Below are 21,190 nucleotides of genomic sequence, written 5' to 3'. Positions count from 1 at the left end.
GCGTAGGTGGAAGATTGCACAGACCTTCCCGGCTTTCCTGGCTGCAGATCCATGAGCATTCCCCTTGGAATGGTCACAGCACCAAACCTGTCTGAGCTCCGGGAGCGCTGCCCGGGACAGGCTGGGACAGCCGGGGTGTCTGTGCAGGGCAGGAGCTGGCCTCGATGATCCCTGCGGGCTCCTTCCAAATCAGCCCACTCTCATAATTGTCCGCTGACCAAACATTAATAAGAGGCGCTTGGCAACTACTAAAAGATCAGAATAAACACCTTAGCCCGCTCCCACCCACCACGCCAGGGCACCACGAACAGGCACGTGGAAAGCCCCGCTGGCCGGAGCCGGCCCGGGCCGTGCCCGGCGCTCCGCGGCACCGGCGCGTCCCCGCCCCGCGGAGCCGGGGCCGGGCCCGGGGCGGGGCGGCGCGGCCGGGCCGGGCAGGAAGATGGCGAACGTGCAGCTGGAGTTCCAGGCCAGCGCGGGCGAGGCGGACCCGCAGAGCCGCCCGCTGCTCGTGCTGGGGCAGCTGCACAACCTGCACCGCCTGCCCTGGGCGCAGCTGCGGGGGAAGCTGCAGCCGCGGGTCACCGAGGAGGTGAGGCCGCGCCGCGGGTCCGCGCCCCCTCAGAGCCCGGCGGGGCTCCCGCGCCGCGTGTCCGCCCGGCCCAGCGGCCTCGCGGTGCGGCCGCCCCGGCCCGCGGGGGCTGCGCGGCCCTGGCCCGGCCCCGAGCGCCGCCGTGCCCCGGGGACCCCCCGGGCCCGGCCGGGCCGAGCCTGTTGCTGCGGCGGGGCCGCCCGGGCAGCCGCTCCCGCAGCCCGTGTGCCCGGCCCGGCGGGGGAAAGGCGCCCTGCCCGCTCTGAGGGGGCTGCAGCGAGCGCTGAGCCCCCTCCCCGCCCGCCGCCGCTGCGGTGCGAGCTGCGGACCTGTTTGTTTAGCGGTGGTGATGGCTGGTGGGAGAATGATAAACGTTTTGCATTGCGGCTTTTAGGTCGCTGGATGTTTGGCAGGGGTTTTTATGCAGGGCTCCCCAGTGTCTTAAGACAATATTTACCCTTCTTGGTTTTTATTTGTTTTTAATTAAATTGCTATGTGAAATAATAATTCGGAGCTAGTAAATCATTCCTTGTATTTATCACTAGGAAAACTGTCTCAAGTTAAGAAAGCTCTGAACCAGCCTGTGCACTAAACAGTGTGGTTTTAGGTTGTAATTCATATGGCTTAAAGCTGATGCTTGTAATGGAAAGTACGTTTATATTTTCTGGTTAATGAACAGGTTTGTCAAATTTCCTGTTTCTTTCCACTCCAGAGGTTGTTGTGCACAATTTCTTTGTTTCCAACACCTAAACCCCTGTCATTAAAAAGTGCCTAAATACAGCAGGAGTGAGGTGGGAAGGAAAGCCTGGCGCAGCTCTTTGTCTTTAAATCCTCCTTTTCTCCCCAGGTCTGGCAGTCTGCTCTGAGCACGCTGAATCCCAACCCCACGGACAGCTGTCCCCTGTACCTGAACTACGCCACGGTGGCCGCGCTGCCGTCCAGGGTCAGCCGGCACAACAGCCCCTCGGCCGCGCAGTTCGTCACCCGCCTGGTCAGGAACTGCCTGCCCGGGGGGGTCCACAGATGCATTGTTGTAAGTGCCTCTTGCAGTGCTGCTGGTGACATCTCTAGAGAGTGTTTTCTCGACTTTTCCGGGTTGTAGCTGTCTCCAAGGAGACTGGAGGTGGACGAGTTTGACTGAAATAATTACACTGACATGAGTGGTTTTGCACTGGCATGTAGGCAAGACCTGACTGTAATGGCTTGTGCATGCTCAAGCACATTAGGAGGAGGAAATTAAGGCTGGATTCATGTGGAACATCTTCAGCCAGGAATGCCCATGCAAAATGAACTTTTTGTGGCTTTTTCCAAGCTAGGATTTGGGATGTCAACACATGCTTCAGGAGGTTGATGTAGCCTGAGTGTGGAGGGTGTTATGTCTGTATCACAGAACCCATGAGAGGTGCCTTGCTTGTGTTGTTCAGTGAGTTTTAAAAGTCTTGGTGCAAATAATGGTCCAGTGTGAGCCCTTTGCAGCACTCACTCTTGGACTTCTTTAGTCATCTTCTATATGAGCCTGATGAATTTATTTGTTTCTGTGGGTTCTCCAGTTAATATCAGATTTGTGGGTTGTTCGAGAAGACTCAATCAGTCAGTGTCAGTGACAAAATTTAGTAGTATTCTTCACTTGGAAAACTTATTTTCAAGAACAATAACTCTGCTTAATTTTTATCCTTTGAAAATGTTTAACTGAACTGCTTTCCATTGGTAATTTCTTTAATGAACTTCCGATAAATAATCTACCTTTTGGGTTAATACTAGCCACATTCTCATACAATTTCTGCCTTCACATCCTCATATAATTTCTATCTTTGTTACTTTTGTTTTGAGCACATTTTGGTGATTCCTGTGCCTTTTTTGCTCCTGATGTGTAGGCTAACCTGCGTTAATTGCACTGGTATAATTACAGCAGTCCAGCTCCTTTATAAGGATGAACTAATTGCGGCAGTGTAATTCATCTCCATAGGGGAAATGAGCTGGAGCAGTTCACTGGGGTGCTTTCCCTCTGCCTCTCTGTCCGTGCAAACACCACCAATGAGCAATGTTATTTCCCACCCGGCTCCTTTCCCCCTCTTCCCCAGTGATACCCCAGCAGGTGTTTCAGTGCAGCCTTGCCCTCGGGTGCCGTGTGACGTGTTTGCTGCTGGCTGCTCTTGCAGATGGTGTGTGAGCGCTCCGAAGTCTTCGCCTCGGCCTGTGCCCTGGCCAGGGCCTTCCCCCTGTTCACACACCGCTCCAGCGCCTCCAGACGCACGGAGAAGAAAACTGTGACCGTGGAGTTCTTCCTGGTTGGCCAAAACAACGGACCAATGGAAGTGGCAACGCTTAAAGTAAGATTTTGGGGGTTTTCTGTCGCCTTTTCCTTCAGTTTGTTGCACGCGCAAATGCGTCTGTCTCAAAATGCCTCAGGAATAGGTGTTGTGTAATTATCTTAGCTCAGGGTTCCTTCATCAGTTCACAGCACCTGTGAGTGGAAATACTGAACAGATTATTGCAGCAGATGCTGAGGATGTTCCTCAGAATTTACATTTCAGGGGTGTAAAACACCAAACAAACAGCACAGAGAAAAATATCTCCTTTCTCATGTGTTATCACAGATGCAGACTCTGGTTTCAGCCTTTAATATTACACTGCTTTTGGTGTGTGGGCTCTCACTTTTTTCTACCCAGGCAAAAGCTGTGTGTGACTGTGCAGGTGAATGTCACAGTGAAGTCACTAAAAGTCACCTAACAGGGATCACATATGGCCTCTGCTATTTCTGTCTGGTGTAGCTCTTTGGCTGAGTTTTTCTGGCAGAACTGTGGCCAGAAACAAGACCCTAAGAAACAAAACAGCTTGGAGATGAGCTGTACATGACAGTGAAATATGTCCAAGTCATCTTTTGGTGGCAGAAAATCAAAGACTGTTTGCCTTGTTTAACTGTTTCAGAGAGGAAATTCCACATCAGGTATCTGTTGGCATGCCAGGTCATTCCTCCTCAAGATCCATAAACGTAAAAGCTGTTCCAAGATTTGCAGTTAATCTGTTAGGGAACTCCCTGTTCAGTGTTCCAGGTTCTGTGCCTTAGTACAGATGGATACTTCCTTAGCTGATCAGTCAGTGAGGTTACAGAAATCCCTTAAAAGTTTTGGCAATGCATTTGACAAAGGATATGGTGTTGCTGCATTTGAAATTCACAGAAGTACAGCCTTAGGGTTTTGGTTTTTTTCAGTGTCTTTTCCTCTGTGCCTGATCTTTACTCTGTGAACTGATTTGGCCCCAGAAAATGGTGCCAGCCCAGTTTTCAGCAAAGTGGCAATGACAGGCGTGCTGAGAGTACAACTCTTGATCACTCCATTTTTCCATGCCCCAAATCAGAAAAAGCATAGCTGGTGTCAAAAATAGTTCCTTCAGATAGGTAGATTCCAAACCACTTGGGTTATTTTTAACTTAAAAACAAAGCTGCAATTATTTCTACCTCCCATTTTTCCTCTTGATGTCAATGCCAAAAATATTACTGGCTTCCTCTTAGCTGAGTTTGCACCCCTTAAATTCAACCAGCACCAGACAGCTAATGCAGAGCATGGAAGAGGCATGTGGTAAGACATTTTTATCTCAGCCTCTCCCTTGGCATGTTGTATTTTACACCTAGTGCATTGTACAGGGTATTTTATGGTGAGGACTAGCAGGGATTGTCAGAGCTTTGCAAGGCACTTATTAAAGGCTGCCATTTTCCAGGTTCTCTGGAGCACTCTGGAAACACAAACACAGGCACAGCTTATTTCTGGAAGTTATGCTGCTCCCCTGGGGCTTGGCCTTGGGTTAGAGCACCTCCTTTTACCTGCCTGGCCCTAACAGGGAATCACTCCAGACAGAGCTTGGCTCCTGAGGAGGTCCTTACCCCTTCAGGGACAGTAAAGCAATCAGAAGTAATTGCAGGGAATTGGGCACCATTCCAAAGCAAGCCAAGGTTTAGGGGTGTGCTGGGATACAAATGTGTGGAGTCCTTAGGTTGGGCTGGCCAAGGCAAACTTCAGATAGCTCAGCATGAGTGAGTGAGTGTCCAACACCTCAGATTCCTGTGAAACCCATCTTGACTCACCCCCGTGCTGTGTGTGGTCCTCAGTGTAGTGTGGCTACTGGAAAGCTTGCACAAAGTTTCCTTCCCCCAGGTCTTACAGCTTCAAGTTGTTAGTTCGTGGGAGTTAAAAGTTGAAGCTTGGTGTCTGGTGTCTTCATGATCCTTCTTTTGCCAGCAGGATCTTCTGTAAGGAAACAGCCTTGCCTGCTTGACCATTTTGATTGTGTCCACTCTTGCTTAGATTAGCTTTTGCTCAGCCCAGGTGAGAGTCAGTCCATTCTGCTGCAGAAACCAGGGAACAGTGCATGTTTACACAAACATGGAATGTTCCAGTTTCCCCATGGGCCTGCCATATAGAATGTCTCACAGCAGTAATTTTATTTCCCTCAGCCACTCTGCCTGCCCTGTAGAACTCTGCAGTTTCCCATTTTGCAGATTACACAATCTCTGCAGGTTTCCAACCCCAGCAGCCCATAAGCTCATTGTGACTTCCTGAATTAGCTGCCTCTTATCTTTCTTTCCTCCATTTCACATTGCCTTCTTGGTCTCCCTTTGGTAATGGAGAAAGATACTCATTTTCAACACCAGTTTTGCTCAGTAAAAGAGTACAGTTGCTTAGAAATTAAAGCACATAGTAAAATAATCTGGACGCACACACAAAATAATGGTTAGCTTGGCTGACATTGTTTAACTGTGCCTGTGGTGGTGGCAGTTAAGCATTAACATGCTCCAGAGGAGCCACACACCTGGTGCTGGCTGCAGAGGGATGAATGCAGAGCTGTGCCAGAGCCCAGCCCCTCCAGGTGTCCTCCCTTGTGTTTGCAGTGCCTGGCCAGTGCCACCGAAGGCGTCCGGCTGGCCGCGCGCATCGTGGACACGCCGTGCAACGAGATGAACACTGACAGCTTCCTGGAGGTTGGTGATGCCCTGATGGGTGGCAGCTGCTAATTGGGGCTCTAGACTGCAGTAATCAAGCCCTGGTGTGGCTGTCTCTCGGCTGTGTGTCAGCAGGGGGAGGAAAATCCAGCCAGGGGTGCTCGGGCTCTTCCTCTGGCCTTTCGTGTTTCATAGAACTGTGCAGGGTTGGAAGGGTGCAGAGTTTACAGCTTGGAGTAGGGCACTGGGAAGGTGAAAAAATGAGTTCCTCTTTTGGCCATGGCTCTGGATTCTTGTCTTAAACCTGATGGTGACCAGAGTTACTGAAATCATGGGACAGCTGACATATTTCCAAAAGAGTTTTATCATGAAGATCTGGAAAGCTGTTGAGAATGAAATTATTCCTGTCCTATTACATCATGATCCAATAGGGTGAACAGTTGTCCTTTACCTCAGAAGATTTCTTTTACTGGCAGAGTCTAAAGGTCAAATGTATATCTCATGCCATAGTAAGTCAAGGATGTGCCAGTGGAATTAGGCCATTGGAAAACCAGCACCACTCCCAAAATTGTGAATGTTTGTATGTGTATGCATGCAAAATCACAAAAACCACTTGACTGGGTACCTGTTTGTGTGGAAGGGCACAAATGTGTCTTGATGATTGACTGACAGTGTCTTTTTTTCTGAATTATTAAGGAAATCAAAAAGGTTGGCAAGGATCTTGGGATTACTCCTACCATAATCCGAGATGAGGAGCTGAAGGAGAGAGGTTTTGGAGGTACATCTTGTTGAGTATTACACTTCTTAGCAGGTGACTGGAATGTTTTGCCATTGTGATGTTTCATTTGCACATTCTTTAAACTGTTTTATTGCCCATAGTATTCCAAGAAAACACCCACAGGTGCTCCCTGCAGTCTTTCTTCCCCACAGGTTTAATTTTCTGTTTTCCAGGTATCTATGGAGTTGGAAAGGCAGCTCTGCATCCTCCAGCCCTGGCAGTTCTCAGCCACACTCCAGATGGTGCCACGCAGACCATTGCCTGGGTGGGCAAAGGCATTGTGTATGACACTGGAGGACTCAGCATCAAGGGAAAGGTACAGAAACCCTTCTGCTGCTGCTGCCTTTGCTTACACTGTTGTTTTGTTGTTTTCTGATGGAAGCAATTCAGATATTGTCTGCAGGAAACAAAAGTGCATTTTTATTGAGTTAAATTCTTGCTCTGTTGTCATCCATGTGGACACAAACTGTCAGGGGAGAAGACCAAATGGGATTCAAGGACCACTGCAGAAAAATTCAATAGCAAGATGATATTTTGCCCTTGAAGTTTTGGCTGCTGAAGGGCAGAAAGTAGGAACAAAGATGTTTAATTTCTGGTTGCAAAGAAGCAAAACCCATTGGAGCTAGCCTTAGTGTGAAACTTGTAAACAACATTTTCTTTTTACTTTGCTAACAGTTTAGCAGCCCAGGTTTAGTATTTTTCAGTTCCAAGACCACCAATAAGCAGAGGCACTTGTTCCTTGTTTGTGTTGATGACAGCTGAGCACTGTCAAAACCAGGGTCTCAGAAGCATCAGAAACACTGGTTGTAGCAGGCATTGCTGTGAAATTCTCTTTCAAAGACAAAAAAATTCTGTGGTTCTGTTTAAACAGACTACTATGCCTGGAATGAAGCGAGACTGTGGTGGAGCAGCTGCTATTTTGGGTGCCTTCAAAGCCACTGTAAAGCAAGTAAGTAAAATGTGTTAATTGATATCATGTATCCCAGCACTGCCAAGGAGCTTGGATGTATTCCCAGAGACAGAGGCCTGTCTAATCCTGAAGTTCTGACCTGCCCCTGCTCTTAGTGAGCTTCAGCCACTCTGCTCTTTCTGCTATTCCAGGAAAATATTTCACATCTTTACTGGGATCTTGAGAATTGTGAGAAATTCCTCGAGTGTTGATTTTTTTAAGGGTCTTCCTTGAATTTCAGAGTTTGTTCTGTGGACTGAGTGGTTTCTAGTTCCTTGAATCAGGTCTTGATTCAAGACTGATTCAAGATTCAAGGTCTTCATTCAATAACTTGAGTTATCCAGTGCTGATTTTGTTTAAGCTGTGGGCTTTGGGGCAGCTGTTGTCACCTTAGCAAAGAAGGGGATGAGTGACTCTGGGATGTGAAGTCTTTCTGTATTCCAAATCCTGTGCCAGGTCTAATATTAACCTAGTGGGTAAATAGCAGCTCTGGTGTCATCAGGAGCTGCTTGTTGGTTTGCTTCTGTGGTCAGAAAGTAGTGGGGGAGCTGAGAAGAAGCCAGGTATTGAAATATGAAGAATTACAAATATCCCTATTTCACTTTAACAATGCAAACTGGGGAAAAGTGGCTGCTGCCAATAAAACTCTGCCCTCTCCACAAATCCAGTGACTGAGTCTTGCTGACAGAGCAGTTATTGCCTCCAAGGAGTATCCAAAGTTCAGAAAATATTTACTGCTGCAGATTAATGCATAGATCTGATGGATGCTTTGTCCAGGGGCTGATCAGTGCCAAATTCCCATTTCTCAATAGCCTAGCTCTGTGCCTTGGCCCTAACAGCATGTTTGATGTGGAAAGATTGTAAACTTCACAGTTATCTGCTGAGAATTGAAATTGAAAACAGATTTGTGAGCTGCATCTCAGGCAGAATAACTACCTTGCATAACTAAATCCTTCAGAAAGTTATGTCAGAGGTCTGCAAGGGACAAGAGCTGGAATGTAGATCTTTGGGATAGCCAGGCTGGGGGGACACTGGTTCAGTGCTTCAGTCCTTGTTTCCAGAGTAGTTCTGTGTGTGATTGCCTGCCCTGAGAGAAGTTCCATTCACAGTCCCACAGATGTGAGCACGAGTCTGTCAGTTCATACACAATTACTGCAGCAGTGAATAAACTGCCAGTGATGTGTTTGGACTAACTGAGCCTGGAGAAGTCTTTATTTGTAAAAACAAAAGAATGAACTCACTGCCTAATTTTACAGTCTCGTGTGAGAAGACCTGTAAATGACATCCCTGCAGAAAATATGTTCAGAGAGGCAGTGGGAAGAATTTGTTGTTACTATTTCAAGTCGGTTTTTTTAAATGCTTTTAAGACTAAAAGAAAGGGGGAAGAGGTTTCACTGAGCTATGCTTTGTCACAGAGACTGAAGTGGGAAATGTGTGCTGGATAGAAAGCTCAGTGGGAAGAAGGGCAGAGGTTATTTTCCATCTTCATAAAATATCTGCCTGCATGCTGTTCAGCAGTTATACATCATTATTTTAAAAGGCTTTGGATGGCAAAATTAAACAAGTGATTTTTCCTAGAAAGATGCATTTCCTCTATTGTGAGCTTTCCAATACAGAAGAGAAAAAGATTGACTTAAATTTTGGATTTCTTTATTGTTAACGTGATCCTGCATGTTAGCATAGTGAATCCTGCCTTTGAAGAGCTGCAGGCAGAATGAGCTTCAGGAAGAGGCAGCTGATACTGGAAATATATTTTCACTTTTTGACACTAGATTAGATTTTCTTGGTGTAGAAAAGTGCAGTGCAGAGCAGTGAGACTGTGAACAGTTGGGTCCTGGAGGGAAGGTCCATCCCCAGCAATGCTGTTTGCCCACAGCTGGGCTAGAAACTGGAATTACTTTCTGGCTTCTAAATGCTGCCTGTTATTTTGAAAGGTTTTGATTGATGCCTTTGCCCTTTAAACTTCAGAACATGAGCTGACTCAGCAAGCCCAGATTTCTTCAGCCACAGACTTTTATCAAGAGATTAAGAGCCAGGTTTTCCCCCAGAATTTGATGTTGTTAACTATCCCAGTTAAGGAGGAATGTTTTTATTTGTTAAATGCTGCTGACTCCCTGTCTGTTCCTAGAATCCCTCCACACAATACAACTGCTGTATAAATAACAGAATCATCATCCATTTTAAAATACCATCCATAACCACATTAGCACTTGACTTTAAACCAAAATTAAAACATTATGAGATAAACTAGCAGAGAGGAGGCTGAGAAAAAAAAAGAAAAACACAACAAAACAGGTTAAAAATGCTCTGTGCCCCTCAGCAAGAATGACACATTCTGAAAACCCCAAGTAACACCCACCCACCTGTCCAAAAACCCCACCAGATTTCCTTTGAAAATTGTAGCATTGCTGTGAAGGGGTGTTAATCCCTCTCTGATTTCAGTCCCAGTACAGCAGCTTGGTGTGAATCAAAAGCCTTTTCTCCCTCTGGTTGTTACAGGGGTTTAAGGACAATCTTCATGCTGTTTTTTGCCTGGCTGAGAACGCAGTGGGACCACGTGCAACGAGACCTGATGACATTCATGTTCTTTACTCTGGAAAGTAAGATTGTGTCTGTCCCTTTCCCATAAACAGAACAAACATCATTTTTCTGTTAATCTGAGAGCCATGCAGGTTGTGAAACTGTCCATAGATCAGCTTCCCTAAATATTGATAATTGCATTTCAGACATCCATAGTGGTGAGTTATAAGTGTGCTTAGATTTTCCTGTGGGGTATGTGGAGATACATCACAATACATGGATATCATGAGTTGCACTTCCCTTAAAGCATTCAGAATTTAAGGGGGTTTTGTAGTAGAAGCAGCTTTCTGTGTCCATCTGCAGCTGCACTGTGTGACAAACCAGCAAAGACAGGCCACCAATGGATCAGAATCTCTTTAAGAACAGATGTTACTTCTTTGGCAGTAATTTGTAGAATCCCAGCATCACACAGGCTCAACAAGTAGAGCCTGCCACGAGGGCAGCACTGTCCTTTCCCTTTTCCTTGTGTGCTCTGTCTGGATGTTTGGAGCTGGGGAATAGCAGCCCTACAGAATTAGAGAGTCAAATAAGAGAAGCACATGATTCTGAGGCTGCTCTCTGAAGTATTCCAGTCCAGGCAGGTGAGTCCTGACTTCCAGCCTGGAGCAGTCCAGTGTGACATGGCCTCTCTTCTCCCAGAACTGTGGAAATCAATAACACTGATGCAGAAGGTCGCCTGATCCTGGCTGATGGAGTTGCTTATGCCTGCAAAGACCTTGGAGCTGATATCATTCTGGATATGGCCACTCTTACTGGAGCTCAGGTACAGCACTTCACACTCATAACTCGGCTTCTCTTCTGTTCTTTGTGCAGCTCTTTTGCTTTTGCATGCTTCAATTAAAAGTGGTGTTCTGATGGCATCAGCAGCTGATGTGAGCAGGCCAGTACTCTGTGTTTGCAGTTCAATTTATAATTACCAGAACTGATTTCTTAATAGTGATCAGGATTTTCTTGTCCATGACATGGCTTCCATTTCAAGTCATACACAGAGTGTACAAGGGTACAAATTTAACACCATTATTTTCTAGCACCTGTTCCTGTTTTATACAAGGTTATATTGATGAGCAGTGGTGGAAGGGGACTTCTTCCTGATTTTGTCCTTCACCTCACCAGGGAATTGCTACAGGAAAATACCATGCTGCTGTCCTTACCAATAATGAGGAGTGGGAAAAGGCTTGTGTTAAAGCTGGCAGGAACTGTGGGGACTTGGTCCATCCTCTGGTGTACTGCCCTGAGCTGCACTTCAGTGAATTTACCTCTGCTGTAGCTGATATGAAGAACTCTGTAGCAGTAAGATTTCTTTTTTTTTTAAATTTCTCTATTACATAAAAATATGTGTTTTGTAGACAATGAGCTGGCCTGCTGAAAGCTCTTCATGGGGAGCTTTTGGAAATGGGACACATTGTCCTGGTGTTCAGGGTCCTTCACCTGGGGCTCTGCAGGCTGTCTTTAGTGTCAGTTTTAAACAGGGTAAGGTATCTTTGGGCTGCTTGCCTTTTGAACATGGCCCTAAATGAATGCTGAATTCCTGGATGGAGACCTTTTAGGAGATCAAGGTGGGCATTCCTCAGCTCATACATCACCAGCAGAGAAAGTAGCTGGGAGTGCAGAAACCAGAAACTGAGGATGGAGGCCTCGGAATTGCTGCAGCTGCTTTTGCTGCATTTGAGAGTTCCAGTGTGCAGTGAGGTTCTAAAAGCACTGCAGAAAGAAGTGTGGGCAGGAGGGGAATTGAGCAGGGCCACCCTGCTGCTAGGGACTAGGTCAAGGATTTACAGCCAAGTTGGTTTGCAAGACTGTTCTAGGGCCATTTGTTAAGCTTTGAATGAGATTTGTGTAACTGGCTTTCCTCTAGGCAGAATGAACCATTTACATTTTCTCTGCTGGTGAGACCAACCCTATTTTCATTGCTCCCACAGGACCGAGACAACACCCCCAGCTCCTGTGCTGGGCTCTTCATTGCCTCCCACATCGGCTTCGACTGGCCGGGGGTGTGGGTGCACCTCGACATCGCGGCCCCCGTGCACGCCGTGAGTGCCTGCCCTCCTGGGGAACACAGCTGGGGGAAAACACCTGGGGAACACAGCTGGGGGAAAATACAGCTGGGGAACATACCTGGGAAACACAGCTGGGGGAAAATACAGCTGGGGAACATACCTGGGAAACACAGCTGGGGGAAAATACAGCTGGGGAACACAGCTGGGGGAAAACACAGCTGGGGGAAAACACCTGGGGAAAAACACAGCTGGGGAACACCTGGGGAACACAGCTGGGGGAAAATACAGCTGGGGGAAAACAGCTGGGGAACACCTGGGGAACACAGCTGGGGGAAAATACAGCTGGGGGAAAACACAGCTGGGGAAAAACACAGTTGGGGAACATGCCTGGGGAAAAACACTTGGGGAACAGCACAGCTGGGGAACAACACAGCTGGGGAAAAACCAAACCTGGGGAAACACAGCTGGGGAAAAACGCAGCTGGGGAAAACAGCTGGGGGAAAACACAGCTGGGGGGGAACACAGCTGGGGAACACCTGGGGAAACACACACCTGGGGAACACAGGTGGGGAAAAGCACACCTGGGGAAAAACACAGCTGGGAAACAGCTGGGGAAAAACACACCTGGGGAACACCTGGGAAACATACACACCTGGAGAAAAACACACCTGGGGAACACACCTGGGGAACACATCTGTGGAAGAACACACCTGGGGAACACCTGGGAAAGCACACACACCTGGGAAACAAACACACTTGGGGAAAAACACACCTGGGAAACACACCTGCTGCTGCCTGCAGGAGCTCTGGTTAGGTCCATCCAGCTCAGAGGGACAGAAATAGGTGGAGAAAAGGTCCTATAGAAAAGCACTGACTCGTCTCTGTTGCAAGTTTCTTGGTTTGGTAGTTTCATCTGTTCGTATTTTTCATTTTGGTTTTCAAACATTCTAACAGCCACTTTAATCAGTGACATCTTTATCATTGTGAGCATTGACAACTTGCCTGGTCTCTGTTCATGGCAATAATCCCAGCCTTCCATTTTCAACCACGTTGTTTTAAGATGATTGACCAGAATTGATCATCCTTCCAAAAATATGTTCCCTTTGGTGGAACTTGTGTATATTCTTTTTTTTTTTCCTAAAAACCAAGCCAATTCACTCCACTTGCTTCTTTTCTTTTTTAAACCCAGTTTATTCAGCTCATATTCCAAATCCAGGCTCAGGCTGGGTGGGAGATCCCCTGCCCTGAACAATGCTGGCCTCTCTCCACCCACAAGTGGAGAGAGCTCTGCTCTCATGTGTTGGTTTAATCCAGCTGGGACAGATTCCAGTGGTGGTGAGGATCCAGCAGCACAGAGAGGGGCTGGCAGTGGCTGCTGACCACCACAGCTCTCCGTGGCTCAGTAGCCAAATCAAAACTCCTCCAGCTCCTCCAAGTGTGACCTGTGGTTTGGTTTTGTTCTAGGGTGAGCGCGCTACTGGCTATGGCGTGGCCCTGTTGCTGTCCCTGTTTGGAGGGGCCTCTGAAGACCCTTTGCTGAAGCTGGTGTCCCCCCTGGGCTGCAGTGGGGACTCTCCCCCTGAAGGGATGGAGAGGGACTCCAAGAGACGGCGCCTGGTGTGACACAGCCCAGCCCTGTGGTTACCTCACTTTGCACTGACCTGTCCTCAAGCAATGAAATGTCACGCCTCAGAAATTCCCCCTTTTTTTTTATTATTATCATGATAAGATTTATTACTTGTTTCTGATAAAAACAGCCTGATGTATTGTTTAGTTTGGTTTTTTTTTTAAATTATTGGTGCACACAGTTGCTGAACAATATCAGTGGTGCAGAGTCCAGGCTCAACTAACTGTATCAGGAAGAGGCCACGTCCTCCTCTGAGCTCCTCACAAACCTAACTAAGTGCATTAATGCATGAGAAGCTCTCTCTAGTCTGAAGAAGCAACTGCAGCTTTGCTTACAAAGCCTTCTGAATTACTTATTATATGTGAGGTTTTATCAGACATTTCTGCAGGCCCCACTACATCTCAGAACACAGGACAGGAAAAAGAACTCTGTAGACTTGGCTTATTCAGAGACAGTTTAGCTTAGCAGCAAAGGGGATGTAGTGAGAAAAGGCCTATAGGTGCTGTTCGTGCATGTTTTAATGTTCTTCTGACCAGTAAAATCAGCAAGAAGGGTTCAGAACATATCTCTATGTAATTTTCACATACAAATTACAGAATGTATTCATGTTAAATGAGGAAAACAATAGAGGGACTGTGATTGAGTAAAATCAGTTTACAAAGCAGAGTGGCTTCTTGCCACTTAATAAATTTATTATTATTAAAGAGGCTTACATATCCCATGTGGTGTTTTGTGGTGTTATTTACATTTCTGAGAACACTGAGTGCTCCAAAACTCTGTGTACAACATCATTACCCTGCTCACATTCCTCTTCCCAGCACTCAGAGCTGAGAGAGGAACAGCTTGCAGCTTGCTTTGGGGCAGCCCTGCAGAACTCTCTGATTCACTTCATTTGATTCAGCAGCAGTCAGGGTGCTCAGAGTGAGTTTCTGCACAATCCAGGCAGCTTCCAGGCACTGTTTGGCTGGGACACCCACGGGAAGTGACTGGTCCCAGCTGATGTCATGGCAGTGACAGGGCTGGGAACAGAGAGACCAGGTCCCTGTGCTGGGGCTGCACAGCAGCCTTTGGAAGCATTTCCTGGCAGTGAGAAATCCCCCCCAGCACCCCCTGGCTGCTCTGCAGGTCAGGGCAAGCTGAGCTGTGAGGGATTGTCCCTTTCCCTGCTGTTGGGTTTAGCTGGAGCTCCAACACTGAGGGACACCAAGAGTTTCATTAAAGACTTCTTGGAAAGCTTCATGCAGAAGGGAGAAGGAACATGTTTCGTTCTGGTTGTGTGGCCCTATTTGATAGACAAAATGTAACTTAAAAAAAGGACACCCCAGAACTTCCTTACTTCCTGTATTTGTTTCTCCCTTGCTGTTCTGGCTCCCTGGTCCAGCTGGGATTTAAGAAATCTGTGTCTGAATGAGTTCTGCCCGTGGTGATTCTTAGCACTTGGTGTAAAGCACTACCTGGTACCAAAAACTGCCGTGGGAAATGTGTTGATGAAGTTATTTTTATTACAGATTCAGCACTGAAGCAAATAGCAACATGTTCCCATTTCAGTGCTCAGATCATCTTCAATCTCCATCTTGTAGAAGCATTATTCAAATCAATCAATTCTAATGTTGAAATGTAGTGTTTTGCCAGATTTTTACATAAAAAGTGCCCTGTGGCTTTGTGGCACGAGACTCAATTCTGATGTTCTTCACTGAATAACAGAGAAGTTTGATTTTGATGGCTGATTATCATATTCTTCAATTTTGCTGTGTCTCAAGGCATATAATTCTGCTGGATTTAATTTGGAAGGCACTTAATAGAAGCTGTTTTTAAAACTAAGTACCTCATATTAAAGAAATCTATTAAGAAAAACCTGAAAAGCAAATGAGCTATTTGGGAAATCAAAACCTGAATACCAGCTGAAGTTTGCTGAAGGACAGTAAAATAAATTAATTCAACACCTAGTAATAAAAAAGTCTAATGCTTCCTCTGTATCAGAGATACAAAATAAAAATCAAGGCTCTTTCAAATCTGTAATAAAATCTCTTGCTGTTCCTCATGTACATTATTATTTCCTTCTGTTTTGATAAAAGGTTATTCTCCAGAGCACCAGCTTTGGGCCTACACTGGACAGTGATTTGTGAGTTGAATTTGCCAAATAAATTACTCTCTTTCCTCTGTGCTTGACAGAGCTTGCACTGGGATCATTCCCATTAAGCTCACAATGTTTCTTAGCCCCTAATGAGTGGAATTTCAGTTCCCTTAGTTTACTCACCTGTTTCTGGTGCTGGGCAATTTTAACTCCTGGTTTTGCCCTGAGGTGTCCTGGTGTTAGACCCTGAAGCAATCTTCAGCAGGGGAGATCCCAGCACTGCCTTACAAACAGCAAATACATAAAATGAATATGTGGGACCATTACCAAAGTGAGAATAAGCCCATGCTGAGCAGCAGAGCTGGCATTTGTCCCTGCAGCTGCCACCAGCCCTGGGGTGAGCAGGTTCCAGCAGCCACCCTGGCCGTGTGTCCCAGCATCACTGACACACAAAGCTCCCTTCTGTGGCAGAGCAGCAATTATTTACAGGGAACACTTCCAGGCACCAGGGCTTTGACCTCTGGGTCTAGGTCTGCACTTGAAGTGTGCTCTGGCACCACTTCAGCAACTTTAACCACCAACCCTGCCTGCAGAGCTGTGCCAGCCCTGGTCCTGCTGGCCCTGGGGAGCCCTGACCAACCCTTCACAGGTCCCTCAGTGACCCCAGCTCCAGGTTCCCAGGTGTCCTCCCCCTCCCCAGCTGCCTCCTGAGCCAGCACAGGGGCACAGAGCCAGGGAGGTGCCTCCTGGTGTTGTTTTGTTGGTCTTAGAGCTTAAATTTCTGCAGCTGGGAGCCCAGCACTTTTAACAGGAGGTTGGCAAGCAGGAGCTCCTGCAGCTCTCCAGGAGATCTCATTTCCTCCTGGGGCTGTGCTGCTGTTCCCAGGGTGGCCCAGAGGGAGCTGACACGGGCAGAGGGTGAGTTAAGGATGGTCTCTGCCCTGGTCCAGCCCAGCCCTCCGGGCTGCATTTGCTGGGAAATGTTTGGCAGACTGGGAGGACAAGGCTGATCTGCTGCTTTGCTTGTTCAAGTGAAGTTGGTGCTCAGTCAGGGAAAAACCTGTCTGTGGTGTGTTCAGCTTGTAAACCTTACTGCAGGAAGGGCCTTTTCTGCCTTTGCTGTGTTTTGCCTGGAGGAAATTTAGCCAGCAGTGTGTTTTATCCCATTTTGGCACTGTGCTGACTGAACTGGGGACTGGCTGCAGACACGTCACCAGAGTTTTACCTGCAGCTCCAGAAAGATGGATTTGGGCAGAACAATATTTAGGAATTAACTTCTGCTGGGCAGGTCTGACCCTGGGAAGGTGCAGTGGGGATCTGGGCTCCCTTTGGGTGTGTTGGACCTCACCTGTAACTCTGGATTGGGGCTGGGTGTGGAGAGATCACCAGCCCTGCTCCCCCCGGGGCCTGGGAGAGAGGGAGGCACAGAAATCCCTGCTTGTAACGTGGACAAACTTCTGGACAAAGTAGTTTTTGGAAAATAGTCTTTGGGACATCAAGACAAGCACCCGTGTTCCAGGTTGTTGCAGGTGAGTCAGGGCATGTTTTATTTTCTAATTGCCTGTGCACAAAGCTATTACTGACCACGTTTGCTGCAGCTGGAAAAGCATCCATACAAAGGGACCACACTGCACTCTCCCTGAAACTGCACAAAGGCACACCAGGCAATTAAAGAGATTTTTCTCCATTTGAATGTGTAAGGGTTGGAATTAGCACGTCTCCCTCCTCCGTCCCCATTGTGGTTTGTGTCTTGGAAATTCTGTTGCCTTGGTATGTGATGTCTTCTGGGCTCTGGATGGGAAAGCAAGAGTTTTCCAAAACTGCTGTGCAGGGATTTTTATTTTTCCCTTTCATGTTTTCTTTCAAACACTTCTCTTACACAAAACCCACAGAGAGAGTTCCAGGCAGCGTCCACCCATATGAAACCAGACATTTTTTTCCATAATCTTTTTATAGATTTGATAATATTTAACTCGGCATGTATTAAAAATGTATAGAGTACATAAAATTCATTATAAATGTCACCAAACGGGCCAATGGCTTTTTAATATCACTGCCACAAGACTGTATTTTAACCTATTTCCTGTCTGGATCCATTCCAGTGGCAATTCCAGGAGGGGAATATATTTAGTCTATATTTACTTAGTCTGTTTAACTTTCAGTTAGTGTCTTTGGCTGATCCCGTGGCCGTGCTATTTTGGGATGATTTATACAATATTTACATTAAATTCTGCTAATATTTCCTTGCCTCTTGAAGTCGGATTACACTATTTACATCTCAAAGGCCCAAGTTGGAGGAATAAGCAGCTGTTCCAGGCACCAGAGAGAATTTAGTGTAGGGGAGGCTGCCAGCAATGAGACCATGAGTCTGAAATACTCGTGGAGGAATTATTTAGGATTGGACCAGTCTTCCATGAAGGAACCATGGAATGGTTTGGGTTGGAAGGGACTGTAAAGACTGCCTGGTTCCAAACCTCCTGCCATGGGCAGGGACAGCTTCCACTGTCCCAGCTGCTCCCAGCCCTGTCCAGCCTGGCCTGGACACCCCAGGGACCCAGGGGCAGCCACAGCTTCACTGGAAACAACCCCAGGTGTGAGGAGGTTCCCCTCACAGGGAAGAATTTCTGCCCAATATCTAAACAAATCTGTCCTTTTTCAACCTGAAGCCATTTCCCCTTGTCCTGTGGCTGCACACTCTTGTCCCCAGTCCCTCCCCAGCTCTCCTGGAGCCCTTTAGGCTCTGAGATTTCTCTGCAGCCTTTTCTTCTCCTGGCTGAAGAATCCCTGCTCTCTCAGCCTGGATTCACAGCTGCAGCCCCCTGAGCATCTTCAGGGCCTCAGCTGAAGGGAATGAAGAGTCTCTTTCTCTCTCTGGTCTGAGTGTGGTGTGGCAGGAGAAGCAGGACAATGGTCCTGAGCTGTGTGATTGAGCCTTTCACAAAGCTGAGAGAAACCTTCATATCAGAATTTGAATGCTGAGGTCATATTCCTTAACGGAAAAAAAGAGAGAAAATAAGTAAATTTTGGATTTATAACAAAAATTAAGGCAAAAATAGATTCAGCATCACTTAACTGCAAACATGCATCACAGCTGGAGGGGAAAGCATTCCTCTCTGCATAAATGGAAATTTACCTTCAGGATTGACCTGTGCAGTAATGAAGCAGCAACTGGATGAGATCAAAGTGCACAGAGCCAACCACCCTCAATCCCAACAATATTTGGCAGAACAAATTATTCTCCTGCACTGAAGGCACAATGTAATTTAGTGGCCCAGGGAAAAAATCCAAACTGTGAAAATATTTGACAGCTACTGCTCTCTATAGGGGAGGAAGAAACCAAATTAGCTGGAATTTTGGCCTATAATTATTCTCAGAGGAATCTACAGATTTTTAAGTATAGGGGATGGTTCCAACAGACATTCTTAATGGCTTGAAACTCTGGAAGCAAACCTTGCTTTGAAAGCCAGTGAAACTTTAGGATGAATAAATATTTTTTTTCTTTTTACTCAATTTAGTTCTCATTTTCAAGTCCATGAATTGTCTGCAGTTCATGAACAAAATGTTTCAAGTCTTCTATCCTTGCTAATCCACTCTAACATTGGACTGAAGGACATTCATTGTACTTTAAAAATCTCATTTGTAAAGTTCCTCACTTCAATACTAAGAAAAACTTCATCAGTAGTAAGAAAAACCTACCTGTGGAGAAATAATCTGTCATCCAGAAGGATTTTGTTGGCCTTGGAACCGATAAAATGACATACAAAAAAAGAATAAAGGGCAGAGCCAAAGCAAGAATTGAAGCAGAAATTCCTGTGATTCAGAATGATCACGAATTAGAAATTCTTTCTGGCTTGGACACCACAAAGCAAAGCACAAGGCAGACAGATAAAACACCTCTGACTCCTCCATTTCATTGTCATGAAATATCCTGAAACTTGGGGGTGGGAGGAAAAAAAAAAAAGAGTTCAAATGAATCATTTGTGTTTTCTAGGAACAAGAGGGTGAGATTGCTAAAGAGCATTTTTAGCTCAGATGAATAAATAAATCAGACAGGGGATAATGGAATTTTAACCACTGCAGGTGTGAGTGGTAACAGAACATTACCAAGTCTTTCCTGAAAGCTTTTGCTGACTCAGTCAGTGATAATCCCAGTCTGGGATTTATGATTTATGGGCACTGAAAGGATGATGTGAGTTAAACCACCTAAAGTGCACCCCTTCCCTAACCCCTCTGAATTTCCGGGGTGTGTTTGCACTTACCCATCACTCTGTTGCCAGATTACTTTGTCAGAAGCTGATTTTTCCCCAAAAGGCCACAGAGAGGATGCACAGTGTGAAATGAGCATCAGTCCCTGAGTAGGACACAGGGGCAGGCACACTGAGCAGGCAGCAGAGCCCACTTAGGACAACTGACACCCCCTTTTCACTCCACACAAGCATCACATCCTTAAAAACCTGAAAACTATTAAGTGTTACTATATTTAAGTTTTTTTAGAGTTTTTTTCCCTCTGATCATTGTGACAGGTAGGTTGGCTTTTGGGTTTTTATTGCCTGTTCAGAAGCAGATCCCAGAGCAGTGATCATAATGAGAACTTCATTTTGTATCCTGCCTGCTTCTTCACTGCTGGATGATGGGGAAGGGATGAGATCTGCCTCTGATGAAAGATTCTTCAGGCTGGGAACAGAGCAGGCAGCAGGTGAGGGATCCATCCCTGCACCTCACCCTTGGTGCTGCCTTTGGCTCCCACCTTTGCTGCTGCTTCAGCTCCACTTAATTCTTCAGCCCTGGAGTGCAAATGTGTGGGTTTGAACATCTCTGAGCCTAACAGTAAAGAAAAACTAACAGACAATGATCATTTTGGGCACAGGTAACAGGAGTGGCAATCATTTCCCCTGTGGTTTCCTGTGTGCCCAGGTCCTGCTCTTCACGCTCAGCCTCAAGGAGGGGTAACCACCAGTTCAAGTCACTAAAACAATCTAAAAATTAGTGGAGTCCAGAGTTCTATGGATGATTCAGAAGGACCAAATCTGAGGGAACTGTGCCTGTAAATGCTGTGTGTGCTGGTCTCAGTGCATGGGGAGATTTTTAGCACCAGTTAACCATAGCATAATGGACCACAAGTTCATGCTTTTAGTCCCTTTATTAGTGTTTTAATGTGATGCTCATATAGTTGAAGGCAGTTATTGAGCTCTAAGTAGGAACATCTGGAAGAAAATAATTTTCCATGTACACTGAAGTGTGCTGGGCAGCAGCAGTGTTTGGGAGGGACAGATGGAAAAAGTCTGGCTAAAACACACCGAGTCCCTTTGGGTGAGGGCAGCTCTGGGTGCAGCTCCTGGGGGACTGAGAGTTTCATTCCTGCAGCTCCTGGCTGCCTGTGGGGACTCATCCCCATCCTGCTGGGCTGTTTCCACCTCCCCACATCATCTTTCCTGCTGGAATTGTCTCCTTGGCTTTTCCCTGCCCCACCTGGGGCTCAGCCAGAGCTGCCCCCTCTCTCTCCTTTTGCTGCCATTTTCTGCACAGACACAAAGAGATGCTGCTGCTGCTTCACCTGCAGCTTGGAGATGCTGCTCTTCCTCCAGTGGGCTCTTGGCTTGCTTCAAATCCTCACATTTCTTCTGTCTAGTTTTGATTAGTTTCATCCAACTGGTTGA

General features: G+C 46.6%; 1 protein-coding gene and 1 long non-coding RNA gene across 2 annotated transcripts; one reads left to right on the top strand and one right to left on the bottom strand.

The window, feature by feature from the left end:
• Nucleotides 1-394: 394 nt before the first annotated feature.
• Nucleotides 395-14,180, top strand: NPEPL1 (aminopeptidase like 1). Its single transcript, XM_064391403.1, has 12 exons — nucleotides 395-592; nucleotides 1,440-1,625; nucleotides 2,752-2,922; nucleotides 5,478-5,567; nucleotides 6,225-6,306; nucleotides 6,480-6,622; nucleotides 7,178-7,255; nucleotides 9,755-9,855; nucleotides 10,475-10,598; nucleotides 10,949-11,125; nucleotides 11,755-11,865; nucleotides 13,297-14,180. Exons 1-12 carry the CDS (start codon nucleotides 443-445, stop codon nucleotides 13,453-13,455), a joined length of 1,572 nt encoding a protein of 523 aa, XP_064247473.1. The 5' UTR covers nucleotides 395-442; the 3' UTR covers nucleotides 13,456-14,180.
• LOC135281988 (uncharacterized) lies at nucleotides 14,172-16,272 on the bottom strand. Its single transcript, XR_010348369.1, has 3 exons — nucleotides 16,174-16,272; nucleotides 15,717-15,816; nucleotides 14,172-14,741 (listed from the first exon to the last, which is right to left on the bottom strand). It is a non-coding gene; the product is annotated as an uncharacterized LOC135281988 (long non-coding RNA).
• Between the last annotated feature and the right edge of the window lie 4,918 nt (nucleotides 16,273-21,190).

This window comes from Passer domesticus, chromosome 16 (assembly GCF_036417665.1).
Source record: "Passer domesticus isolate bPasDom1 chromosome 16, bPasDom1.hap1, whole genome shotgun sequence".
NCBI classification, from domain to species: Eukaryota; Metazoa; Chordata; class Aves; order Passeriformes; family Passeridae; genus Passer; species Passer domesticus.
The sequence above is the reverse complement of the archived record's forward strand: the minus strand, read 5'-3'. Positions and strand labels throughout refer to the sequence as shown.